This window comes from Trichechus manatus, unplaced genomic scaffold, assembly GCF_000243295.1.
Source record: "Trichechus manatus latirostris isolate Lorelei unplaced genomic scaffold, TriManLat1.0 scaffold00029, whole genome shotgun sequence".
In the NCBI taxonomy this organism is placed as follows: Eukaryota; Metazoa; Chordata; class Mammalia; order Sirenia; family Trichechidae; genus Trichechus; species Trichechus manatus.
The window spans coordinates 20,781,770-20,803,855 of NW_004443965.1; the positions used below are offsets into that span (position 1 = coordinate 20,781,770).

The following is a 22,086-nucleotide window of genomic DNA, read 5'->3' on the forward strand; positions in this document are numbered from 1 at the left end:
AAACCAAAAGACAAAAAAGCACTAATAACTTGAATATTTTCTTCCTTCTTACTTGTCACAAATACTTTATTTTACATATTTGGTTGATATAGTAATTTATTCCCACAGACATATACTGCAGAAAGAAGACAGGCCTATCTTTTTAAAGATCTGCTTGTATGTCATAAATGATGTTTCATATGCACAAGCATTAAATTAATAGGTGAGGGCATGAAAAATTGTGATTATAGCAAAAAAGATCATTTGATCTTTTAAACCATTTCCACAGTTTCCACTTAACTCTTTTTCAGCAAAAGAAATACACATGAATAAAACTGTCGTCAGTTCTTAATCTTGTCTTAGTATTTCCTGAAGGTGTAGCATTTTAAGGCATTTTCTGGGTACATAAAAGCATACTTGTAGACTATGTGAACTGTAGAAACTTAATGCAGAGTGATTTTTCCTTGCTTTTGAAAGCTAATACTAAAGAAAAAATATATTAATCAATCTTCCTTGTGTTTACTAACCCAATTTTTAAAACTATGCTGGCTTAAAATTACTTCTGTCTTCTTGTATCATTATGAACCCAAACCACAGGCATTCAGGAAACTAAATGTCCTTAAAGACATAAAGCAAAATTTTCAATTCCCCAAAGGCACAAATAAATGAGATATTTTAATATAAATTTGGTTAGCCTAATCAACAGTAGATTGAATGTAAATAGATCTCCATTTTCTTTCTACTTAACCAACTTTTTTTAGTATTTGTCCACTGAGCATTTTGCACTTCCATTTTTTAGATAACTGACCCATCACCATTGAGCATTCGCCTTAAATTATCTGTAAGTGATAGATTTATATATCTACATCATGTCCTCATCCTCTTGGACCTAGAAGGAAAACACACAGAGAACCACACATAAAATTGTAAATTAACTTTACGGAGCAGTTTTATAAGCTGAAACTGATTTCATAGTAGCAAACCTAAGAAGGGAAAGAATCAGAACCAAAGTCACTTTAGAATTTTCTCTGATCTAACCACCCCACAATTACACAGTTTATACATCATAGCTGCTTAATATTTATATTCTTTCTTGTATTATAATGTTCCAAATACAGAAGGTCAGTAAAGTTAGCATTACTTGAAACCACAACCAAATAAAATATTCTCATATTTCTTTGCCTGTGTCATTTAACAAGATTATGCAAAGAACAGCAGTTTACTGAAAGAAAAAAGCAAAGAAAGTCCTATTCAGAACTTCCACGACACCAGAGACTACAAAAGTGGTGGCATTTACATTAAAATCAGGGTGTTTTTTTCCTCCCTGGATATTTTCCAGAACTTAGGCTGCAGATACTTTTGTCACTTAAATGGAAATACGCATCATTTCTACACAGTAATTCTCTGCATGATCATGGAAATGTGTATTAATAAATCTAGTTCCCCTGACAAATACTGGCAAGGAAACAGGCAAAAAGCTCATAGTAGAAATTCATTAAGTTATCTTAAAATGAAAGTTGAATTTCTTTCCAGCCACAATGATCCTCAAGAAAGCTTTTATATTATAAACAATCCTCCTAATTACTTTTTGAGTACACACACATATACCGTACAGGCAAAATAATAAAGCCATATTTTCAAGACAGTAATGAATCTATGTGTGATGGGAGATGAAAACAAACTGCCATCTTTTATGAACTTCAAAAGAAAGCCCATGCTAGAAGAAACAATGCCCAATGAAGACTAAGGTCCCATGAAAAGAATCAGATGATCACTGACTGGTAGAGAACTATCTGGAAAAGGCAGCTGAAGAAAACCCAAATCAATGCTTATTTTGGATGCTGTCTTGGTTATCTAGTGCTGCTGTAACAGAAACACCACAAGTGGATGGCTTTAACAAACAGAAGTTTATTCTCTCACAGTCTAGTAGGTTAGAAGTCCAAATTCAGGGTGTCAGCTCCAGGAGAAGGCTTTTTCTGTCAGCTCTGGAGGAAGGTCCTTTTCATGAAATCTTCCCTTGGACTAGGAACTTCTCCACCCTGGAATCCCAGGTCCAAAGGACATGCTCTGCTCCCAGTGCTGCTTTCTTGGTGGTATGAGGTCCCCGAATCTCTGCTCACTTCCCTTTCATCTCTTGTAAGACAGAAGGTGATGTAGGCCACACCCCAGGGAAACTCCCTTTACACAGGATCAGGGATGTGACCTGGGTAAAGGTGGTGTTACAATCCCACCTCTTTAACCACAGGCAGAGTTTAGGATTTACAACAAGTAGGAAAATTACAGTCACAAAATGGAGGACAACCACACAATACTGGGAATTATGGCCTAACTAAGTTGACACATATTTTGGGGGGACTCAATTCAATGATGCTTAGAGGTGTCACTTGACAATACTGATTCTTGTCTTATTAAAAGATATTTTAAAAACCCTTATCCAATGCTGGTAGGAATGTAAAACAGTGCAGCCACTGTGGAAAAGTTTGGCAGGTGCTAGAAAAGTTGAACATAGAACTACCATATAACCCAGTAATTCCACTCCTAGGTACATACCCAAAAGAGTTGAAAGCAGCAACACACACAGTCATATGTATACCAATGTTCATTGCAGCACTATTCAGAATAGCCAAAGGGTGGAAACAACTGAAATGTCAACCAAATGATGAACAGATATGCAAAATGTGGTATATACATACAGTGGAATATTACTCAGCCATTAAGGGAAATAAAGTTCTGATGCATGCCACAACATGGATGAACGTTGAGGATGTTATGCTAAGCGAAGTAAGTCCATAAGTAAGCAGAATTATGAAAAACAAAATGACATACTCTATGATATCACTTGTATGAAACAAGCATATATAGAAACTAAAAGTAATTAGCAGTTACCAGGAGTGGGAGGGAAAGGGAAAGAGAAGGTTTTTGCTTGGAGTATACTATAGGTGTATTAACAGTGGTGGGATAGTTTGGAAAAAGAGAATGTAAACTGGTGCACAACTTGAAAAGTGTGTAACTGCGGTGCAGTGAATTACTCAATATGGCCCTTCCAGCCATGGTCTTTGTAACTCCCACCAAATGACTGGGTGGGACTATGCAAATGAGGTGCTTGTGGCCCACCAAGGGGATTGGATAGTTTGCTAATAATGTAAATAAGGTGCAGGCACCTTTGTGGGGGTGAGACCATGCAAATAAGGTGTATGGAACAGTAATGCGGGGACTGGTCAATTCTGCCATCCTGCTAGGCTTAAAGGGGTGGGGGGGGTTGTAACACAGAAGACAGCAAGAGACTGAGGTGCAGCAGTAGCAACAGTAATAGTGACCTGAAATAGCAGGAACCAGGAGACCAGCACAAGACGTCTACAGTGGGGCTTGCCAACCCATGGAGCTAAGAGCTGTAACACTTGCCCCAGAAGACCCCCAGCAGGGCCCAGCACGCAGCAAAGCCTCAGCAGGACCTGGCAGCAGCAGCCCTAGCAGGGCCCAGCAGAAGAGGGCAAGAAGAAGCTGCCCTGATCAAAGAACTGCATCCTGAGTTATTCCTGTTACTTCCAAGTTGATCCCAATCCCAAATTGAACCCTGTTAAACTTCTCTAATAAACCTCCTGTCAATATGGTCTGAGAGTTATGTGTGGCCACTACAACAAGTTATCGACCCAGTAGAAAAGTAGACAGGGCCATGGGAGGGGTGGTTGGTATAAGAATTGGTAAAAAGTTTGGAGGGTAGAGGCATGGCTGACCTCTGCCTCACAGCAATCAGCCTTGGGCTGTTATTGATGCTGATAATGACTCTCCTCTCCCTTTGTGAAGTTAGAGAAGGAGATCAGATGCCTCTGCCATGCCATTTTTAGTTGGTGTCAGAAGCAAGACTCATTGCAATGGCTCCAGACTCATCAAAGAATGGAACTTAGTAAGAGAAAGAACAAAGGGGTATGGGAAGTAAAACTTTTGATTCTTAGATGGTTACTGTGTTTCTTGTTACCTGTAGTGGCTGAAAGGAAATTGAGAGATGTTATGCTACAGGTGAAGGGAGAAAAGCCCCATCTGGAATGGCTCCCGGCAAGGGCCAGGTCAGTTAAAGGGGATGACTGATAGTCAGCCAGGGTCTTCTGGTTTCACTCAGTCAGAGGCCCAAGGCCGTATGCGTATGAGTGGGAAGACAGTCAAGATGTGGAGATGAACCTAGAATGTTTTAAAACCGTTTATGTGCTTATCTGAATGTACTAGAGATACTGAATGTTTCTCTACCTAGTGTTGTAAACAGACCTACATGTATGATAGAAATGAATATAGGGTACTACAGATAACAGAGTGTGTGTAACTCTGCCTTCAGCCAATACTTGATTGGATATGCTAAAAGGGGAACTAGAATTGCCTGAAAGAAACACAGGTTGTTGGTTTGAACGCAGTAGCCCTGTGTATCGAGTATTTGGGGCTTAGCTCAAAAACATGAGCCCCACCCAGGAAATCTGCATTTGAAAAGACATGCAGACCTATCCAGAACTGATGGGAGATGAGGAAATTCAATGTCACTGAAGTGAAATGTTGTATGGTTGTTCCGTGTATATTACAATTTAAAAAAGGATATAAAGAAATTAACAATTTATAAATTTTCACCTAAAGCAAAAAAAAAATTAAAAAAAGAAATTAACCGAGATTTGGTAATTAGGGGATTGAGGATATATGGTGCGATGGGTTTCTTTTTATACACAGCCTTTCAGCCCTTGGGTTTATAATTCTGCCAAAAATGATTGGTTGGGCCACACTCTGCCCTGTGACTGATCAACTTTATGCACTTTGCAGGGATTAGTCAATTTACTATGCATACAGTGGTATGTAAAGCCACTCAATAGGATTGAGTGACTTGTGGGAACTGGTCAGTTTGTGGTCCTACTGGGAGGGCCATGCCTTAAAATTGATAAGGAGTTTGCTTACATAAGCAGTCAACCCCAGAGTAGAGCGGGGGGGGGATCTCACTACCATCAAGAAGAATCTAGAGTAGCACATCTTTTGGAGCCAGGGTCTTTACATTGAGAACTTCCAAGGCCCAGAAGTAAGAGAGCTAATGCTGAAAAATGGTGAAAAGCAGCAGAGAAACAGTCGCAGCAGGAGTATGAGTGGCAGGAACCACAAGACCAGTAGACAGTGGCAGTGGGCGAGATGGACCACAGAGCAGAGCTAGGCACCTCTGAGCAGGTCACCAATGGAGCTGGACGCCCTGTAAAGGAGAAGCAGCTACAGTCCAGGCCTGTGTAGGCGTATGCCTAAGCAGAGCAAGTAGTGTGGGGGCCGAGCCGGTCTGCCTTTGGCAGCAGCAGATTCCCCGGCTGTGCTAAGAGCTATAATCCTAAGGCCTAGAAGGGCCCAAAGGCAGAGGCTCAGGAGATCCTGTGTAGGAGTCTTTCCACCGGCGAGGCAAGGCTCAGAGAGTCCCAGCAGCAGAGCAGAAGCCTTGGGAGCCATGAAAGTCCCCTGGACAGCATGGTAGTAGCTGAAGGCAGAGAGGCCTGCACAGACCAGCAGGGCAGCCTACTTGCGTGCACAGCCAAGAGCAGCTGAGAAAGCTGTCCTGATTGGAAGCTGTCCTGATTGACAAGCTGCATTCTGTCTCTTGAGTTGTATCCTGTTACTTCCAAGATGATCCTGATCCCAAGTTGTAGCCTGTTATTTCCCTAATAAACCACGTAACTGTGAGTATGGTCTGTGAGTTCTGTGTGGCCATTGCAAGGAACTATCAAATTCAGCAAAGAAGTAGAGAGTGCTGTGGGGGGAACAGCTGGTGTCAGAAATGGTAAAAAAGTTGGAGAGCGGACTTATGTCTGACCTCCACTTCAAAGAAATCAGCTTTGTGCTGATCCTGATTCTTACCCTTCAGGAATCTAGACAAGTTCTGACGCTAGATTACAGGATATGAACTTACAATGAAAATGTTGAACATAGTAGAAAACAAAGCTATACAATAAATATTTACAAGGTAATCATGAATATACACCTTCAGAACAAATTTAAAAAGTCATGGTTTAGGGTTAAATTCCCAGGAAAGTGCTGGAAGTCACACAGCTCAGCTTGAAATAAAGACATTGTACTCTGGAAATGTGTTACATGGTCAACGGCGACTTTCACTGGTAATGATGAAGACATTAATGTCAAAGATTTATAATAAATCAGTTTCATAAAATGAGAGGAAAAAATAAACCTAAAGTAAACTTTACATTATTTTAAAATATGTATGTGTAATTAAACCAACTACCTGGTATTATAAACAGACATTTGACTATTTTGTTAGAGCTCTAGAAGTATACATATTCAAGTTGATCAAAAAACCTTATGTAGAGTTTTCTTATATGAAGAGAACCAGTGAGGCATGGGGGACTCTCAGTAAGATGGATTGGTACAACAGCTACAGTGACAGACTCAAACACTGCGACTGTGAGGATGACACAGGACCAGGCAGTGTTTTGTTCCGTTGAACATGAGGTTGCCATGAGTAGAGTCGATTAGACAGTAGCTAACAGCAAGAACAGTTTTCTTATAAGGAAAATGGGGGATTACTTTATGTTTATACCTGCCTTACACAGACTTACTGCCAAATTCCTCATCAACATTGCTAACACACACAATGACCTCTCCCTGAGCTCCAGAACCGTTAAGTACAAATGCAGACTTCTCATCCACCCTTAGCAGTCTCACAAGCATCTCAAACTTAAGATATCCAACACCAAATTTTTGAGTGCCTCCCCAACAAAAACAATGAAACCAGAAACAAAACAAAACAGAATATAAAAGCCAGGCTCTCTTCTAGCTTTCTTTATCTGAGTAAAAAAAGATCATCTCCACATAACCAGTGACACAAGGCAGAAACCTGGGATTCAGTCTTGGCCTCTCTCCTCATTCATCCTTTTGGCATCCAATTCATCACCAAATCCTGTCACAGTTATCTCTGAAAATTTTCTTTGTTTCCATTTCTCCATATTCTTATTACTAACACTGTGCTACACAAGTCAACTCTGTCTCTAGCTTAAATTACTGCATAACTTTCCAAATGAGGAAGTTTCTACTCCTGGCTTCCTCTAATCCATTCTCCAAAAACAGACTACAGTGCTCTTTGATCACCTTTCTCTTGCTTAAAAAAGCAAGAGTTTATACCTTTCAGTAATCTTCCGTTACACTTAAAAATCCAAACGTCTAATCCTAGTTTACTCAGCCCTCTTTGACCTGACTCCTGCCTACTTCTTGGAACCCATCTAATGCCCTTTTCAAAACATTCACTACTCTCCAGGTACACCAGCCTTCTTGACACTTTCTAGGCTCAGGGTTTTTATCTCAGGGGCTCTTCATCTGCCTGGAGCCCTATTCCCTGAATTCATCTGGTTAGCTGTATTTGCAATAAGAATAAGACTACAGGTATGTCTAGTCTTGATTCTAGGAGACAATGTACAAGGAAGATTTCACAGCTGATAAGCACACAACTGAGGAGGATAAGGGGTTTCAAAGGTCAAATCAAGAGAAAACTTCACTAGAACATAAAAATTTTGCTCCTCAGAGCCTCAAAGAAAATGTAAACGTATGTATTAAGGCCAGAAAAAGGAATTTCATAGAAGGTATCTGGCAAAAAGTAAGAAGGTTTTCCAAAGTTATACCCAAACTAAGAACAGGCTGAGGTTTATGCACTTGTACTGGAAACTCAAGACACACAGGAAGAAATGGAGACAAAAGAAAAAAGGAAGATAACACGTATATAAAACGTCTCCACACTCTTCAGTCTCAGAAAACTACTTCCTACTAAAATATAGTATCCTCTACCATATCACAGGATGTCTCAAAAGAGTCAGAAGCAATGAGACAAGACTCATCTGGGCCAGCAGTAGGCATACTAAAATTCATCTCATTCATGCTGCTTTCACCAAAATAATTCACGGGTCTTCCGACATTGTAAGGGTGCAGCTACAAGAGCCTACCAGCTTAAGAAAAGTCGTAGACAGTAGATGTTAAGTGGTAGAGAACATATTTTAAAAAATGGTATAGAAAAAACATTGGGCCCATCACCTTGTTGTTATTATTGTTTCTGTAACTGTGAAACTAGATAATAAACAATTTGAGAACATTGCTACATAACCCTCCTTACTTGCTTAGAGGTGATAGGTTACCTCCAATAACAAAAAAAGACAAAAACGTAAATTCAATGAGAAATGAAATGAGTCTTCTCAGGAGAAAAATAAATTAAGATACTATTCAGTGGGAGATAGATATAAATAAAGTCTAATACGTAAACAGCCTTCTGTCTTGATCCACAAAACCAATTCTTCCTCTTAGTCAAAAGGAGAATATCATAGTTCATGAAGAAAATGTTCTACCTCCTACTTTGGTAAGTAGCGCCTGGGGTCTTAAAAGCTTACGAGCAGCCATCTAAAATACGTCTATTGGTTCCATCACGTTCAGAGCAAAGGAAAATGAAGAAAACCAAAGATGCAAGGAAAATATCAGTCCAAAGGACTAATGCACCACATAAGCCACAGCCTCCACCAGCCTGAGTCCAGAAGAAATAGATGGTGCTCCGCTACCACTACAGACTGCTCTGACAGGGATCACAACAGAGAGTTCCAGACAGAGTGGGAGAAAAACGTAGAACAAAATTTAACTTCACAAAAAAAGGCCAGACTTATGGGTCTGACAGAGACTGGAGGGGCCCCTGGACACCCTGCTAACTCAGAACTGAAGCCACTCCCACCTTTCAGCCAAAGATTAGACAGGCCTAATAAAACAAACAATAAACACAAATGAGGAATGTGCTTTACAGTTCAATTGAGTATAGGAGACCTAACGGGCAACACCTGCCCAAAAGCAAAGATGAGAAGGCAAGAAGTGACAGGAAACCTGGAAAAATGGACACAGAGAACCTGGGGTGTAAAGGGATAGGGGGAGAGTGCTGACACAATGCAGGGATTGCAACCAATGTCACAAAACAACTTGTGTATAAATTTTTGAATGAGAAACTAATTTGCATTGTAAACTTTCACCTAAAACACAATTAAAAGGAAGAAAAAAGGAGACCATCATATTACAAGTTCATATATACATTCTTCTAGCCTGAGATCAGACATAAAAGACATGTAAAAGAACTGGATCCTTATAACAAAAAAGAACAAGTGGTCCAAAGAGAACATAAGGAAGTGCATTTGGGAGAAACTTGCAGAGAGGCCTAGCATTAAAGGTATCTTTCAGATCTTGCAAAAGATTCCCTAGACTTTCTTCTCCCATTTTTGCACCTCATAAAAACAAACATGGCAGATTTTACTGTTACTGTTGTAGTGTACATAAGACAATTGAGTAAAAATGCCCTAATTACTTGCACTTTCATCTCAATGCTTAATCCGTTAGGTATTTATATAATCCATAAACTCAAGAAATGCCCACGTGTATGTTATGTTTGAAAGTTCTATTTCTTGATCTGAGTGGTGATTACACAGGTGTGTCCACCTCTCTATGTGGTTTATACATCAACAGAAGTTTTAAAAATGTTATGTTTGCAGTCTAAGGGTAAATATCTGTCATGTATTAATACTGGTGTAGGTGGGGTCTAATTAAATTCTATTATCACTTGGGGGTTCCCTAAAAATAAAATACACAGGGCAATAGGAGAGAAAGAATAAAATCTGTCTAACTGCTGCTGACTCAGAGACAAAGGTGGCCATAAGGCAGAGTAGATCAACAAACTTTATGTATAAGAAAGTCCACGATTCTACTAACAGTTAAAAAAAAGCTGAAAGAAAACAAACTATTCGCAGGTCCTCTTTCCCCACTAGTTGTAAGTTCTATAATACCCTCCCCACAATGACTACCCTTACCTCTCCCCACCACTTAGCTTCCAGGTATCAAAACACTGGCAATCCCTCACTGCCAGAAGACCATGAGACACCACAGTCCCCAACTCTCCCACCTGTGGCCTTCTTCTAGTTCTAGGTCACTCCTGTTGAAGTCTCTGTCCCATACCATTGAAGCCCTCACCAATATCTTTACATCAAACTTCTCTACTCCATTGTTAAGAAGTTATTCCAGAGAGACATGTTTCTGAAATTCAACATTGGAATTTTAAATATATTTAAAAGTTATATATTTTTAAATTTGTTATAAATAAATAATTGAGTTTTACATTTCTCATTTGTTATGACTTTTTTGGTATGGTCTGGAACCTTAACCACTGTTGATAATATTCAATGGAAAAACAGATCCTGGATCTAAAACATCCTTCTGAAACACAATTATTTAAGTTGGAGCCTGTCTATTCTTGAGTGTGCTAACGAAGAACCTTTAGTAAATGCTAGGGAAATATAAAACTCTTGAGAAGAGTAAGCTGCTTTAGCTATATTAATTCAGAATATTACTTGGTTTTAACTTAGCTGTTCTATTCAAGGTAGAATTGTCCAAAATGTGAAATAATGAAATACAGAAAATATAGCAGAAAATTACTATGTATACATTACTTCAAATAGATTTTATTTTAAATAAGTTTTTAAACTATGCAAATATCAAATAAAACTGAAGTGTGAGCTGGCTAGCATTTTGAAAAAGGGTAGCTGTTGACAGAAACTGAAATGAGCACTTAATGAATATCACCATACACAACTATAGTTCCATATATAAAACCAAACCAAACCCGTTGTCATTCAGTTTTGACTCACTGCAACCCTACAAGACAGAGTAGAACTGCCCCATCGGGTTTCCAAGGCTGCAGTCTTTATGGAAGCCGACTGCCACATCTTTCTCCCGCTGAGCAGCTGGTAGGTTCGAACCACTGACCTGGTTAGGAGTCAAGCGCTTAACCACTGTGTTACCAGGGCTCCTTTAGCTCCATATATAAATGGCTATCAATAAGACTAACGTTTTCTAGTTAAGCCTAAATCAATTATAAGTTCTATATAAATACAGAAGAAACTGTTGATTAAATTTCTAAACTGCCTTTCAATTTGGGTGGAATTCTGTTTTAAGATCAAAATAAGTATTTTGCTAAATGGACTTTTCCTAATTTCAGCTAAACATTTAACAGGAAGTGGGGTTTAGCTGGTGAGGAATGGGGACATAAAGAGGTGTTCACCTTTTACCTTATATATTTCTATACTGTTTGAATTTTTTCTAAGAACCTGCACTTACAGCAATAAAAGAAAAAACTTAATTGGAGTTATGGGTAGTGGGTGTGACAGAACAAGGAAAAGAAGCAAATTATTACAAATGTCCTTTGAGGTAAAGCATACATCACACCCTCTTCTATAATAAAATGAGTAAGTTAAAACAGATTTATTTAAAAGATACTTACATTTTCTGCTAATTGTGATTCAGGCAAGGTGTAAAACTTTAAGCTAGGTGGAAAAAGGTAGAGCATTCTTTTAAGACTCTTTTAGAGGGAGTGCTTTAATTTCTCTTTGCAATCTCTAGGTATGTCTCAAAACCACTCCTCAGCCCCTTTTAGCTTTTTTTCTCACATATCTTAAAGTAGTAGCTTTTCAAGTGTGATCCCCTGACCAGCAGCATCAGCAGCAAACTTGTTAGAATTGCCAACTCTCAGGCCCAATCCCATCTACTGACTCAAGTACTCTGGGGGAGAAAGGGCAGCAATCTGTGGCTTCTAGGTAGTTCTGGGCTTGACAACCAAGTCTTAAGGTATAATGGACAACATAACACCTTCTTATAGGCTTTTCTGTTTCATCATACAAACTCAATTATTATCACTTGGTTTAAACACTCCCAGATTGTTTCAAGCTAATTTTATATGAATAATGATAACTTTTAATACTAAAAATTTGGAGGAATGTGGAGCACAGACACTAAGATGAAAGATAATAATGTTTAAGAAAAAACCTTTAATATATACCTGTGGTTCAGGTCAGTATTAATGGATCAACGAGCATAGGCACTTACTATGTGCCAAATACTCTGAAGAATGCAACACAAGTAAAAATTTATACTAATAGGGAAAACATTACATCACTTCCACAGCTTCAATTCCCATCTATTAATATTAATTTTATTAATATAAGATTCTCAATTAAGGCTATTAACACCTCCTGGGGGCTCTTTCATCTTCTACTACAAGTTCTTCCCCAGTTACTGTCTCCCAAAAATCACTGCTCAAGTGGTTGTTGTTACTGTTAAGAGTGTGTCATATATTTCTGGTATATTGGGCAAAAGAAAGTTTAAGAATTACTGACCTTTACCAGTATAGACCTCTCTCCTGAACTTTTGCCTGTCAGATATTTTCACTTAAGAGATGCTAATGAATCTCAAATTCAATATATCTAAAACTGAACTCATTATTTTGTCCCCACTCACATCCCATTCCTCATTTGGTGAACGTAGCACAAAGCTGCCTAAGCCAAAAACTTAACATCTTTCACTTTTTCCTCACTTGCCAACCCTCATTGAATCATCAAGGCAATTTATTTTACTTCCAAAGTAGCTCTAGAATCCATACATCCTCTGTGCCGCTACCCTGGCCCAAGCCTCCAGCATTTCTCCACTGGACTAATGATTTAGATTCTTATCCAATTTATCTTGTCTCCAGTCTTGTTGCTCCCTCCAGAATAAGAATGAACTTTCTAAAGGGTAAATTTGATCATGTCACTTCGTTTAAATTCCTTCGACAGCTTCCTGTTACCCAATAAAGCATGAAATTACAGTATTTTTCACCATCTAATCTCTCTCTCCAGCTTCAAATCTCATAACACCACTCACAACTCCAGCAGTAATGAACTTCTTTTAATTCCTGAAAAGCAGGTTTCTTTCTTTGACCCTTCTAACGTGGTGTCACCTCTACCTATTACTCAAGCTTTCTTCAATGGACTAATTTCTTTTACCTTTTATGATCCAGTTTCAGTATCACTTTTCTCATAAAGCCATCTCTGATTTCTACATATCTTATAGCCAATAGCACCTCCCAGTATAGCACTTACCATACTGTATAGTAATCAAGCTCTATTGAGGATAAGAACAATGTCTATGTTGTTACAATTATAATCACAACACCTAAGCAGCAGTAGAGCATGGCATGTGGAGTCAGACAAGACTTAAAAGTGTCACATGTGTGAGAATTTCAGATAGTTACTTAAACTCTCTCTGCCTAGATTTTCTTACCTATAAAATGTAGATAGTACTACCTTACAAGATTGTTAAAGGATTAAATGTGATACCTGAAGTGTTTAGTATAGTGCTTGCTACACAGAAATGTTAGCTATTATTATTACTTAATGCAATACCTGCCAAAGAAAATATCTGCTAAATGAGTACACTATTCACAAATTATTAAAAACATATATTTTAATAATGATAAGATCATATAATTCACTATATTTACAAATAAAGTGTTTAGTTCTATAAGGAGGCTCCCATTTTATGTCCATTGCACTGAAGTTTTCTTATAGCCAATATTTAGTTGAATTGAATTATAAAGCAGAATGTTCAAAGATAATGACCTGTGCCTCACCTTCTGGAACAATTTGTTTATGAAGTCGAGTTTGCTCCAAACCAGGGCTTTCTAAAGAATTTGGGGAAGTGTTACAAATTGAGGCTGTTACATTATACCTCGCTGACTGATAAAAGCTGTAGTATTCAAGTCTATTTTCCCCTGAGTTTCCTGGTGCCTTTAATTTCTGCTTAAACTGAACAATCTTGTAGATCAGAAAAATGATCAAAACACAAGCTAAGATGAAAAAGGCTAGCAAAATGTCGAAAGCCTCATTCAACTTTTCAACTTCTTGCGCACAAATTAGAGACGTTTTTCCTGACACTGATGCAGCATCACTTGGTAGAGCACTATTTTTTTCCAAGTTCAAGTTAACAGAAGAAGTAAGCTCTATTTGCACGGGTGTTACTGCAGTAGTTTCTAACAGGTTACCAAAGGTATTCTCTTGAAACAATCTACTGGCAGGTGAAGTATGAATTTGTTCCCCAAAAGTAACGCTTTCAGTCTCAGTATTTTCCAAATGTTTCTCATTTGTGGTTACTTTATGCCAGGCCATCATTAATGCAGTGGTCTTGTGATGAATATGAAGAGATTTTACAGCCCAAGTTCTGGATACATTTGTCGAAGATGCAGCACAATTTGTAAAGTCAGTCCACTTAATATAATGCAATGGTCTGCCACGCATAGATGGGGGATTCTGACAATAGATGTTTAGAGTAATGGCTGAAGACACTAGCCAGTCACGAAGGCTCAGCAGTTTGCAGTTACATTCCCAAGGATTAGAATTTGCCTGAAGATGCGTCAATGAAGACAATGGCATAAGGACGTTTGGGTGTAAGTCTGTAAGATTATTAAATGACAAGTTAAGGATCTTCAAAGACGCTCCCATGTTTTCAAATGTATCATTATCAATGCTGATTATTCTGTTTCTATCTAGCTGAAGGTATATTAAGTTCTTTAACAAACTAAATGTGTCAGAATTTAAATTTTCTAAATCATTATGACTTAAGATTAAATGTTTAAGATTATTAACTCCACTAAATCCATCCCTAGTAACATTTTTAATTCTTCCATTTTTCAGGAGGAGATACTCCAGGTTGACAAGTCCTTTAAATGCAAATGGCTGTATTGCTTCAATATGGTTATGAGACAAAGAAAGTCTTTTAAGACTCCTAAGTACTCCAAAAGCATTAGATGGTACTTTTGTTAAGTTATTACCTTCTAGATACAAACAATCAAGGTTTTCAAGATGTTGAAAGCCTGAGTCTGATATCCTCAAAATTTTATTGTTTGATAAATCAAGTATTCGAAGAGCAATCATACCAACAAAGGTACCACTCCCAAGGACAGTGAGGCGATTCCTTTGTAGATTTAAGTACTGAACTGAAACTAGATCATTAAATACTCCTCTTGGAACAAAAGATAGTTGATTAGACTGTAAATATAAATTACGAAGATTTGAAAGGCCCTCAAACATTCCAGGATCCAAGCGTTTTATAAAATTATCATTTAGATATAGGAAATACAGATGCTTCAATTCAACAAAGGCTTTTGGGTATACATACACAATTCTAGAATTATCCAAATACAGTGCTACAAGAGAATAAAGTCCTTTAAATTCACTTTCACTTATATGTGATATATTATTTCCAGTCAGATAGAGAAAAACTGTACTTTCAGGAAAATTCTTGGGAATACTTGAAAGGCCTAAATTACGGCAGTTAATTTGTCTCCCAGTGCAGAGCTGGCACACAGACGAACATCCAAGTATCTCTTTATGGAATAGTAATACAAGATAACAGGTAACAAGTAGAAACAGTCGTAGGCAAGGCAGAGAAAACTGTAATCCACACATAGCCCTGTTCTTGGTTTTTCTGTTCATATCAGAACTGGCTATAAAAAGAGAAGGTAAAACTGTAAATCATCAGGAAGTTCTCAGGTTGAAAGTTTATAATAATAGGAATTCTGTATTCTATTTTGTTTTTATTATAAATAATACTAAATCTCATAAATCATATTATAGTGATAGAAAAAATAATGAGTGCTGGAATATGTTCCAGGATTAATATCTGTTAACTCAATGTTTGACAAAATGGTAATTCAAATTTAGTGAACTGTAAAATAAAATGTATGCTGAGTTAGCTTAAAATATTACGACTGTAACAAAATGACAAATGATGATTAGGGATGAAAGTCTTTGGATATAATATGTCCTTACCAACATAGATTAAAGCCAAATATCAATTAAATAACATTACAGTCCGTGAAAATACAAATTCATTACAGAACAATTAAGCTTTCTTTAAATTACCATTTTTACCAAAACCAAATTATTTTTCGTTTCAGCTAAAAGTTCATATTTAAATAAACAATCTTACCAACAACAGGAAAGTCATAGTATTTTCACTCGGCTGATTTAAGTACAGAACTTCTTTTTAAATCTGCTGAGCGACATTTCTAAGCTCCACTTCTTCTGTGGCGCTGTTGACCTCCACCCCTCCACATTTTTTTTAAGTCACAGTTTGCTCAGGAAACACCACTCTTCCCATTGGTTCCTCTACAGTCAGTGTGTAAAACAAGGTTGCCATGGATACAGGAAACTGAGAGACAGGAAGTAATTTTATCTGTTTCCAAAGTATTGTTAAAAGGAAATCTCAGGAACCTTTTTTTTTCTTCCCCAGAATGCAGCTAATTTCAGCTTTTCTAAAAACACACATTTAAATACTTTTTATAATTTTAAAAATAAGTATGATTTTTTTAAAAAAGGAAACAAAGTTTTTAGATATTCAGAATAAAAAATCTATGTATATTGAGTAGAAAAAGCAAGTTTTAATAAGATGTGTATATAGAGTAATACCATTTTTGTGAATTATAAAAATATATAAAATATATATTGTTTTGAATACATATTAGGGACTTCAACTTTAATGACTTCTTCCTTTAAAAAAAGAAAGGGTAGCAAATGCATCAGGGAATTGAGAGAGGTAAATATGAATCTTGTTTCATTATCCTCTGTGCTCTTTATTAATTTTTCAAATAATTTTTAGGTATTAAAAATACTGATTACTACAACTTAGTATTTTAATATATGGCAAATGCCTTGTTAACAGCCTTCAAGTCAATTCCAACTCATGGCGACCCTTTGAAAACCCTACGGGACCGTTCTACGCTTGCATATGGGATTGATATGAGTTGAAATCAACTCAACGGCACTTAACAACAATGATAATATAATTGTACACTATAACTCCCTTTTGATATTAAAGTACTTTATTTCACATCCAGGCAACAATTAGCTGAGGTCATAATGCACACTATTTTCATATTAAATATCTGCTGTAGTATCCAGCACTAACTTTCTAAGACTATAAAAAAATCAAAAGGTGCATATGAGATAGCAGATCTTTATCAAAATGATTTACAATTCTCACAACTACCCTTTGTGGCTGGCTACTGTTATTACTATTTTATGGATAAAGAAACTAAAAAACAAATGACATAAAAATGGCATGAATCAGAAATAAAGATGGAACAGCAGCTAGGTTTCTCAAGCCCATTTTGTTTAATATTTTCAATAACATACAAAGTGGAATGAAGCACGTCCAATGGATTTTTCAATTTAATCATACAACTTTAAAAGATTAAGAAAAAAGTCAGAGAAACGGTCCATCAATACCAAAATAAAATTTAAAGAGGAAAACTACAAGGTAGTAAAATCAGAGATAAAAAAAACAGAACCTCACACAGCAGATGAGAAAACATTAATGGGTTTGTAAACTAGAAGTAAATATGAATGAGCCATGTACAGTGTAATTGAAGAAAAACTATCGTGATCTCAAGATGCCTTCATCTGAATATCATGAAATTAATAAGGGAAAAATATTTCATTAGCATTGTCATTAGGCGGGTTCTTATAAGTTTTTCTTTCCTTCATTATTTTGTAAGATGATAAGCTAAAGAGAGTACACACAGTACCCAAAACCTAATGCCTTTGAGTCAATTCCGACTCACAGAGACCCTACAGGACAGGGTAGAACTGCCCCACAGAGTTCCATCTTTGTGGAAGCAGACTGCCATATCTTAGGTCTGCAGAGTGGCTGGTGGGCTCAAGCTGCCAACCTTTTGGTTAGTAGCCGGGCGCTTAACCACTGTGCCACCAGGGCTCCTCTATAGAGTACAAGGATAACTAACTTAAAAAGAAATCAGAAATTGGCTATCAAAGCCTATTAAAAAAAAAAAAAAAAAAAACAGTCCCAGAAATACTTGTAAAGGATAGGAGGCAAGGATGATTTAAATGTGGAAATAAATAACACAAAAGATGGAACCTCAAGAGAACCATGGCAGCTCAAGAGAGGCACTCCAGTTTTTTTCTTTCTTTCTTTTGCAGTTGCTATTTGCATGAGATCATCTATTTTCATTCTTTTAGTTTCAGTCTATCGGTATCTTTGAACCTGTAGACAACATATAGATAGATCTTTTTTTTTTTTTTAAATCCAGTCTGATAATCTCCGCCTTTTGATTAAATTGTTTAATCCATTCACATTTAATGTTATTATTGATATACCCAATGTCATCGAGTCGATTCGGACTCATAGTGACCCTACAGGACAGAGGAGAACTGCCTCATTGTGTTTCCAAGGAGTGGCTGGTGGATTCAAACTGCTGACCTTTTGGTTAGCAGCCAGACATTTAACCACTGAACCACAAGGGCTCCAAGGGCTTACCATACACATCTTAATTTATCAGAATCGACTTCAGATTTATACTAACTTAATTCAAGTGAGATATAGAAATGTTCCTCCTATACAGCTCTGTTCACTTTTCCCTCTATTTGTAGTACTATTGTTACACATACTACATCTATAAATGTTACAAAGCAAACAATACACTGTTATAATTAACCTCCTTTTCATTTCTGCTCTCTTCATTTGTTCTTGTGGATTTAAGTTACCATATGGAGTCCTTTCCATAGCTCAATACAGCTTCGCTCCCATCCAACTCTTTTGTGTTGTTATTAGCACATATATTGAACTTCTGAATGTCACAGGACCAAAAACGAATTATATAGATATTCATTTACACAACTAAATACATGAATCGATTTTTAAAGCAGTTAAGAGAAAACAAAAAGAAAAAGCAATATACACTTACACTGCCTTTTATAATTACATAATTACCCTGACCTGTGCTCTTTGTTTTTTTTGTGTGTGTGGCTTCTAATTAGTGTCTGGGGTCACTTGCTTTCAGATGAAGAACTTCCATTATTGTTTCTTATAAAGTGAGTTTGCTAGCAACAAATTGTCTCAGTTTTGTTTATCTGGGAATGTCTTTATTCTGCCTTTATTTTTGAAAGACAGCTTTGCTAGATATAGGACTCCTGGTTGATGGTTTTTTTCTTTGAGCTCTTGAGTATGTTATCCCACTGCCTTCTAGCCCATTTCTTATGAAAAGTTAGCTAACAATTTTATTGGGGTTCTCTTGTTAGTGACAAGTCATTTTTCTCTCACTGCTTTCAAGATTTTCTCATCTTTCGCTTTCAGCATTTTTATGTGTCTGTTTGTGGATCTTACACCAACGTTTAAAGATTATCACTAAGTACCCAAATATAGAGCGCTGAGTATTTTTCTTCTCTGTATTTTTTAAATTTTTGCAATATTCTCGTATTACCTTTAAAATCATAAATAAAAGAGCTGTTTCAAATAAACAAAAATACATGACAATTTTTTGAAAGAAACTAAAACAATGCAACATATTATCATACAGAATAACTAATACTCTTTATGTTTCTCACGTTCTCCCTTTCAGAAGTATCAACTTTTACTACAGAATTTTATATACAATAAACAGTTTTTATATACAACAAACTGGTTATATTTTGGAAATGTTCTCTCTGATGTGTCTAATTGCCTTCCAACTGCAGATGCTGTTTTAACAGCTGGACATACAAGTTTGGAGATTAGAGGAAAGGTCACAGATAGGAATATTAATTTGGGCATCATCAGCCAAGGAACTGGCTGAAACCAGCTAAAGAGTTCAAACAATAGATACAATAAAGGTTAGGGGCTGAACTTAACAGCATTCTAAAGTTTAAAAGCTAAAAGAAAGATGTAGCTTTAGCAGAGGACAATGAGAGGAAAAAGTCACAACACAAATGAAAAACTAATGTTCTAGAAGCCCAGTGAAGAGAAGGTTCTATTAAGGAAAAAGTGATCAAATGTTAAAGCTACTAAGAAGTAGCACTGGGATGCACCTGAGCATTGACGATTGGAATCAGCAACAGAGAAGAAATTACCTGAACTCGACAAGAGTAATTTCAGTGGAGTGATGGGGATAAAAGCCGAAATGAAACGGGTTCAGGAAAAAAGAAGAGATATCTCTTTTGGCAGTAAAGAATAGGGACATTACTGAAGTTGAATGTTCAGTCACACTTTTCTTCTTTTTAAGTTGGGAAATATTCAGCGTATTTTTATACTACTGAATAGGATCTAACAGAGCAAGAAAATGTGATGGAAAGGAGAAAGCGTAATTACAGGAGCAAAGAACTTTGAAGGGATGGGATTCCAGGCACAAGTGGAGGGGATGGATGGCCTTAGCTAGAAGAGGAATGGTTTATATACTATAACATTAGAGTTAGCAGAGCTTTTGAGTACAGAGGCAGGTACAGTGATAGATAAGATAGTTCTCATCTGACTGCTGCTATTTTTGTAATGAGATAAGATACCAAGTCAATGGAGGGGGTAAGACGTACTGTAAACTTGAAAAGAGAGAGCAACATGAAACAGACCTTTGTAAGAATAGGTAAGTGAATTCAGGAAATAGAAAGCAACTGGGGGTGGGGAGTAAAGGGGAGGGCAGAAGGGCTCAAACAGCACAGATAATACAGCTACTTTCAAACCATAGGAAAAACCTGAAGAATCCTACTACAGAAACACAGTGCAATAAAGCAGATGAAATGGTATCTAAAAAGAAAACTTTTTATTCAATAAAGAGGCAAACACATTTGCTAAATGAAATGTGAGAATCAAACTTGAAATATTAGGAAACACTTTAGGGTGATACAAACTTAGAACAAGATACTTAGCCGGCTGTTAGTAATTTCCACCACCCGTCTGTCAGTTTGTCATACTGTGGTGGCTTGCATGTAGCTATGACGCTGGAAACCATGCCACCAATATTTCAAATACCAGCAGGGTCACCTATGGTGAACAGGTTTCATCAGAACTTCCAGACTAAGATGACTAGGAAGAAAGGCCTGGTGATCTACTCCTGAAAATTAGCCAATAAAAACCCGATGGGTCAAAACAGAATATTGTCTGATACAGTACTGGAAGATGAGGTCCCTAGGTTGGAAGAAGGCACTACACAACGGCCACAATAACGGACTCAAACAGACCAACAACTGCGAATATGGCGAAGGACTGAGCAACACTTCCTTATATTCTACACAGATAGGGTCAACAAGAATCAGGGCCGACCTGACAGCAACTAATGACAATAACAACAACAATAATAATTTACTTATCAATATACATCTGCCCTAAAATACCCTGGGAAATAAAAGCCCCTCAGAAACCTTTCTAGACCTGCATGCATAAGTAAACATATCTCAGATAGGTTACTGTCTTTCAAATAATACAGAATGGATAACATTTTTTAAAATTTTTTTTTAGTTTAGATTCACCTACAATGAATTCAGAAAAATGTTACCATTTAAATAAAAACAGAAGTTATCGTATGTATCAGAACACTTTAAAAAGCAAAACTGCCCCTTATTTGTAAATAAAGAAGGTAATATTCAGATATCTTCACTTTTATGATTAATATTTATGGCAAACAAAGAGATGTAATGTAATTAGTATTTCAAATAGAAACTGCAATATGTACAAAAATTATAATATGGCTTCAAAATACGCAAAACAATGTGGAAAGAAGGAAGAATGATCTTAATTTAAAAAAATAAAACCACACATTATCTGATTCAAGTTTTGCTACAAGTAGTATTTGGTCTAGGAATCCCTGGGTGGTGCAAACAGTAAAGCACTCAGCTACTAACTGAAAGGTTGGAGGTTTGAATCCACCTAGAGGTGCCTCAGAAGATGTGGCAGTTTGCTTAGGAAAAGACTTACAGCCTTCCGTTGCTATGAGTCAGAATCAACTTGGGTTTGGTATGATGTTATAACATGGCTAAAACAGAATGAAATTTTCCATTTCCTTAATTATTTGAAAAAATTGGAAAATTCCTATTTACTGATAAAATGAGATTACTAGAATATATTATAAAATTTTTAATAAAAACAAGAGCAAAACAGTTTATATGGTAAGCAAGTTTACCATAAAAAGAAAAGGAAAAATAAGAAACTTATATTCATATTCACTTTTGTTGATACAAATAAACATAGAAGAATAAAGGAGAAACTAATAAAAATTGTTAGTAGAAGGGAGTTTGAGGAGGAAGTACAGGAGGTGGGAATGAGACTTAAAAGTCTTTGCATATCATTGTGATTTGTAAACAATGTAAATGTACTACCCATCCCAAATAATAAATTATTCTAAATTTTCATTAAATCCATGGTTTCAAACACATATTATATACACACACTAGGCATATATATACACATATTTTAAATAGGAGATGAACCAGATACACAATACTGCAGTTA

At 36.8% G+C, this 22,086-nt stretch overlaps 2 protein-coding genes across 5 annotated transcripts in view; both read right to left on the reverse strand.

Annotated features, from left to right (window-relative positions):
- Positions 1–22,086, reverse strand: part of IPO11 (importin 11) — a 274,257-nt gene that overhangs the window by 66,494 nt on the left and 185,677 nt on the right. Inside the window, exon 29 of one of the 4 annotated variants that reach the window (XM_023729613.1) lies at positions 11,255–11,327. The exons of 2 other annotated variants lie outside the window; for them this stretch is intronic. In XM_023729613.1, coding sequence (XP_023585381.1) covers positions 11,270–11,327 — 58 coding nt within the window. In that variant the 3' untranslated portion in view covers positions 11,255–11,269. Of the gene's footprint in view, positions 1–11,254; positions 11,328–15,204; positions 15,320–22,086 lie in introns of those variants that run through there. One more of the 4 variants, XM_023729615.1, reaches the window with a different exon arrangement.
- Positions 13,262–15,983, reverse strand: LRRC70 (leucine rich repeat containing 70). Its single transcript, XM_004374554.2, has 2 exons — positions 15,805–15,983; positions 13,262–15,319 (listed from the first exon to the last, which is right to left on the reverse strand). Exon 2 carries the CDS (start codon positions 15,306–15,308, stop codon positions 13,407–13,409), a length of 1,902 nt encoding a protein of 633 aa, XP_004374611.1. The 5' UTR covers positions 15,309–15,319; positions 15,805–15,983; the 3' UTR covers positions 13,262–13,406.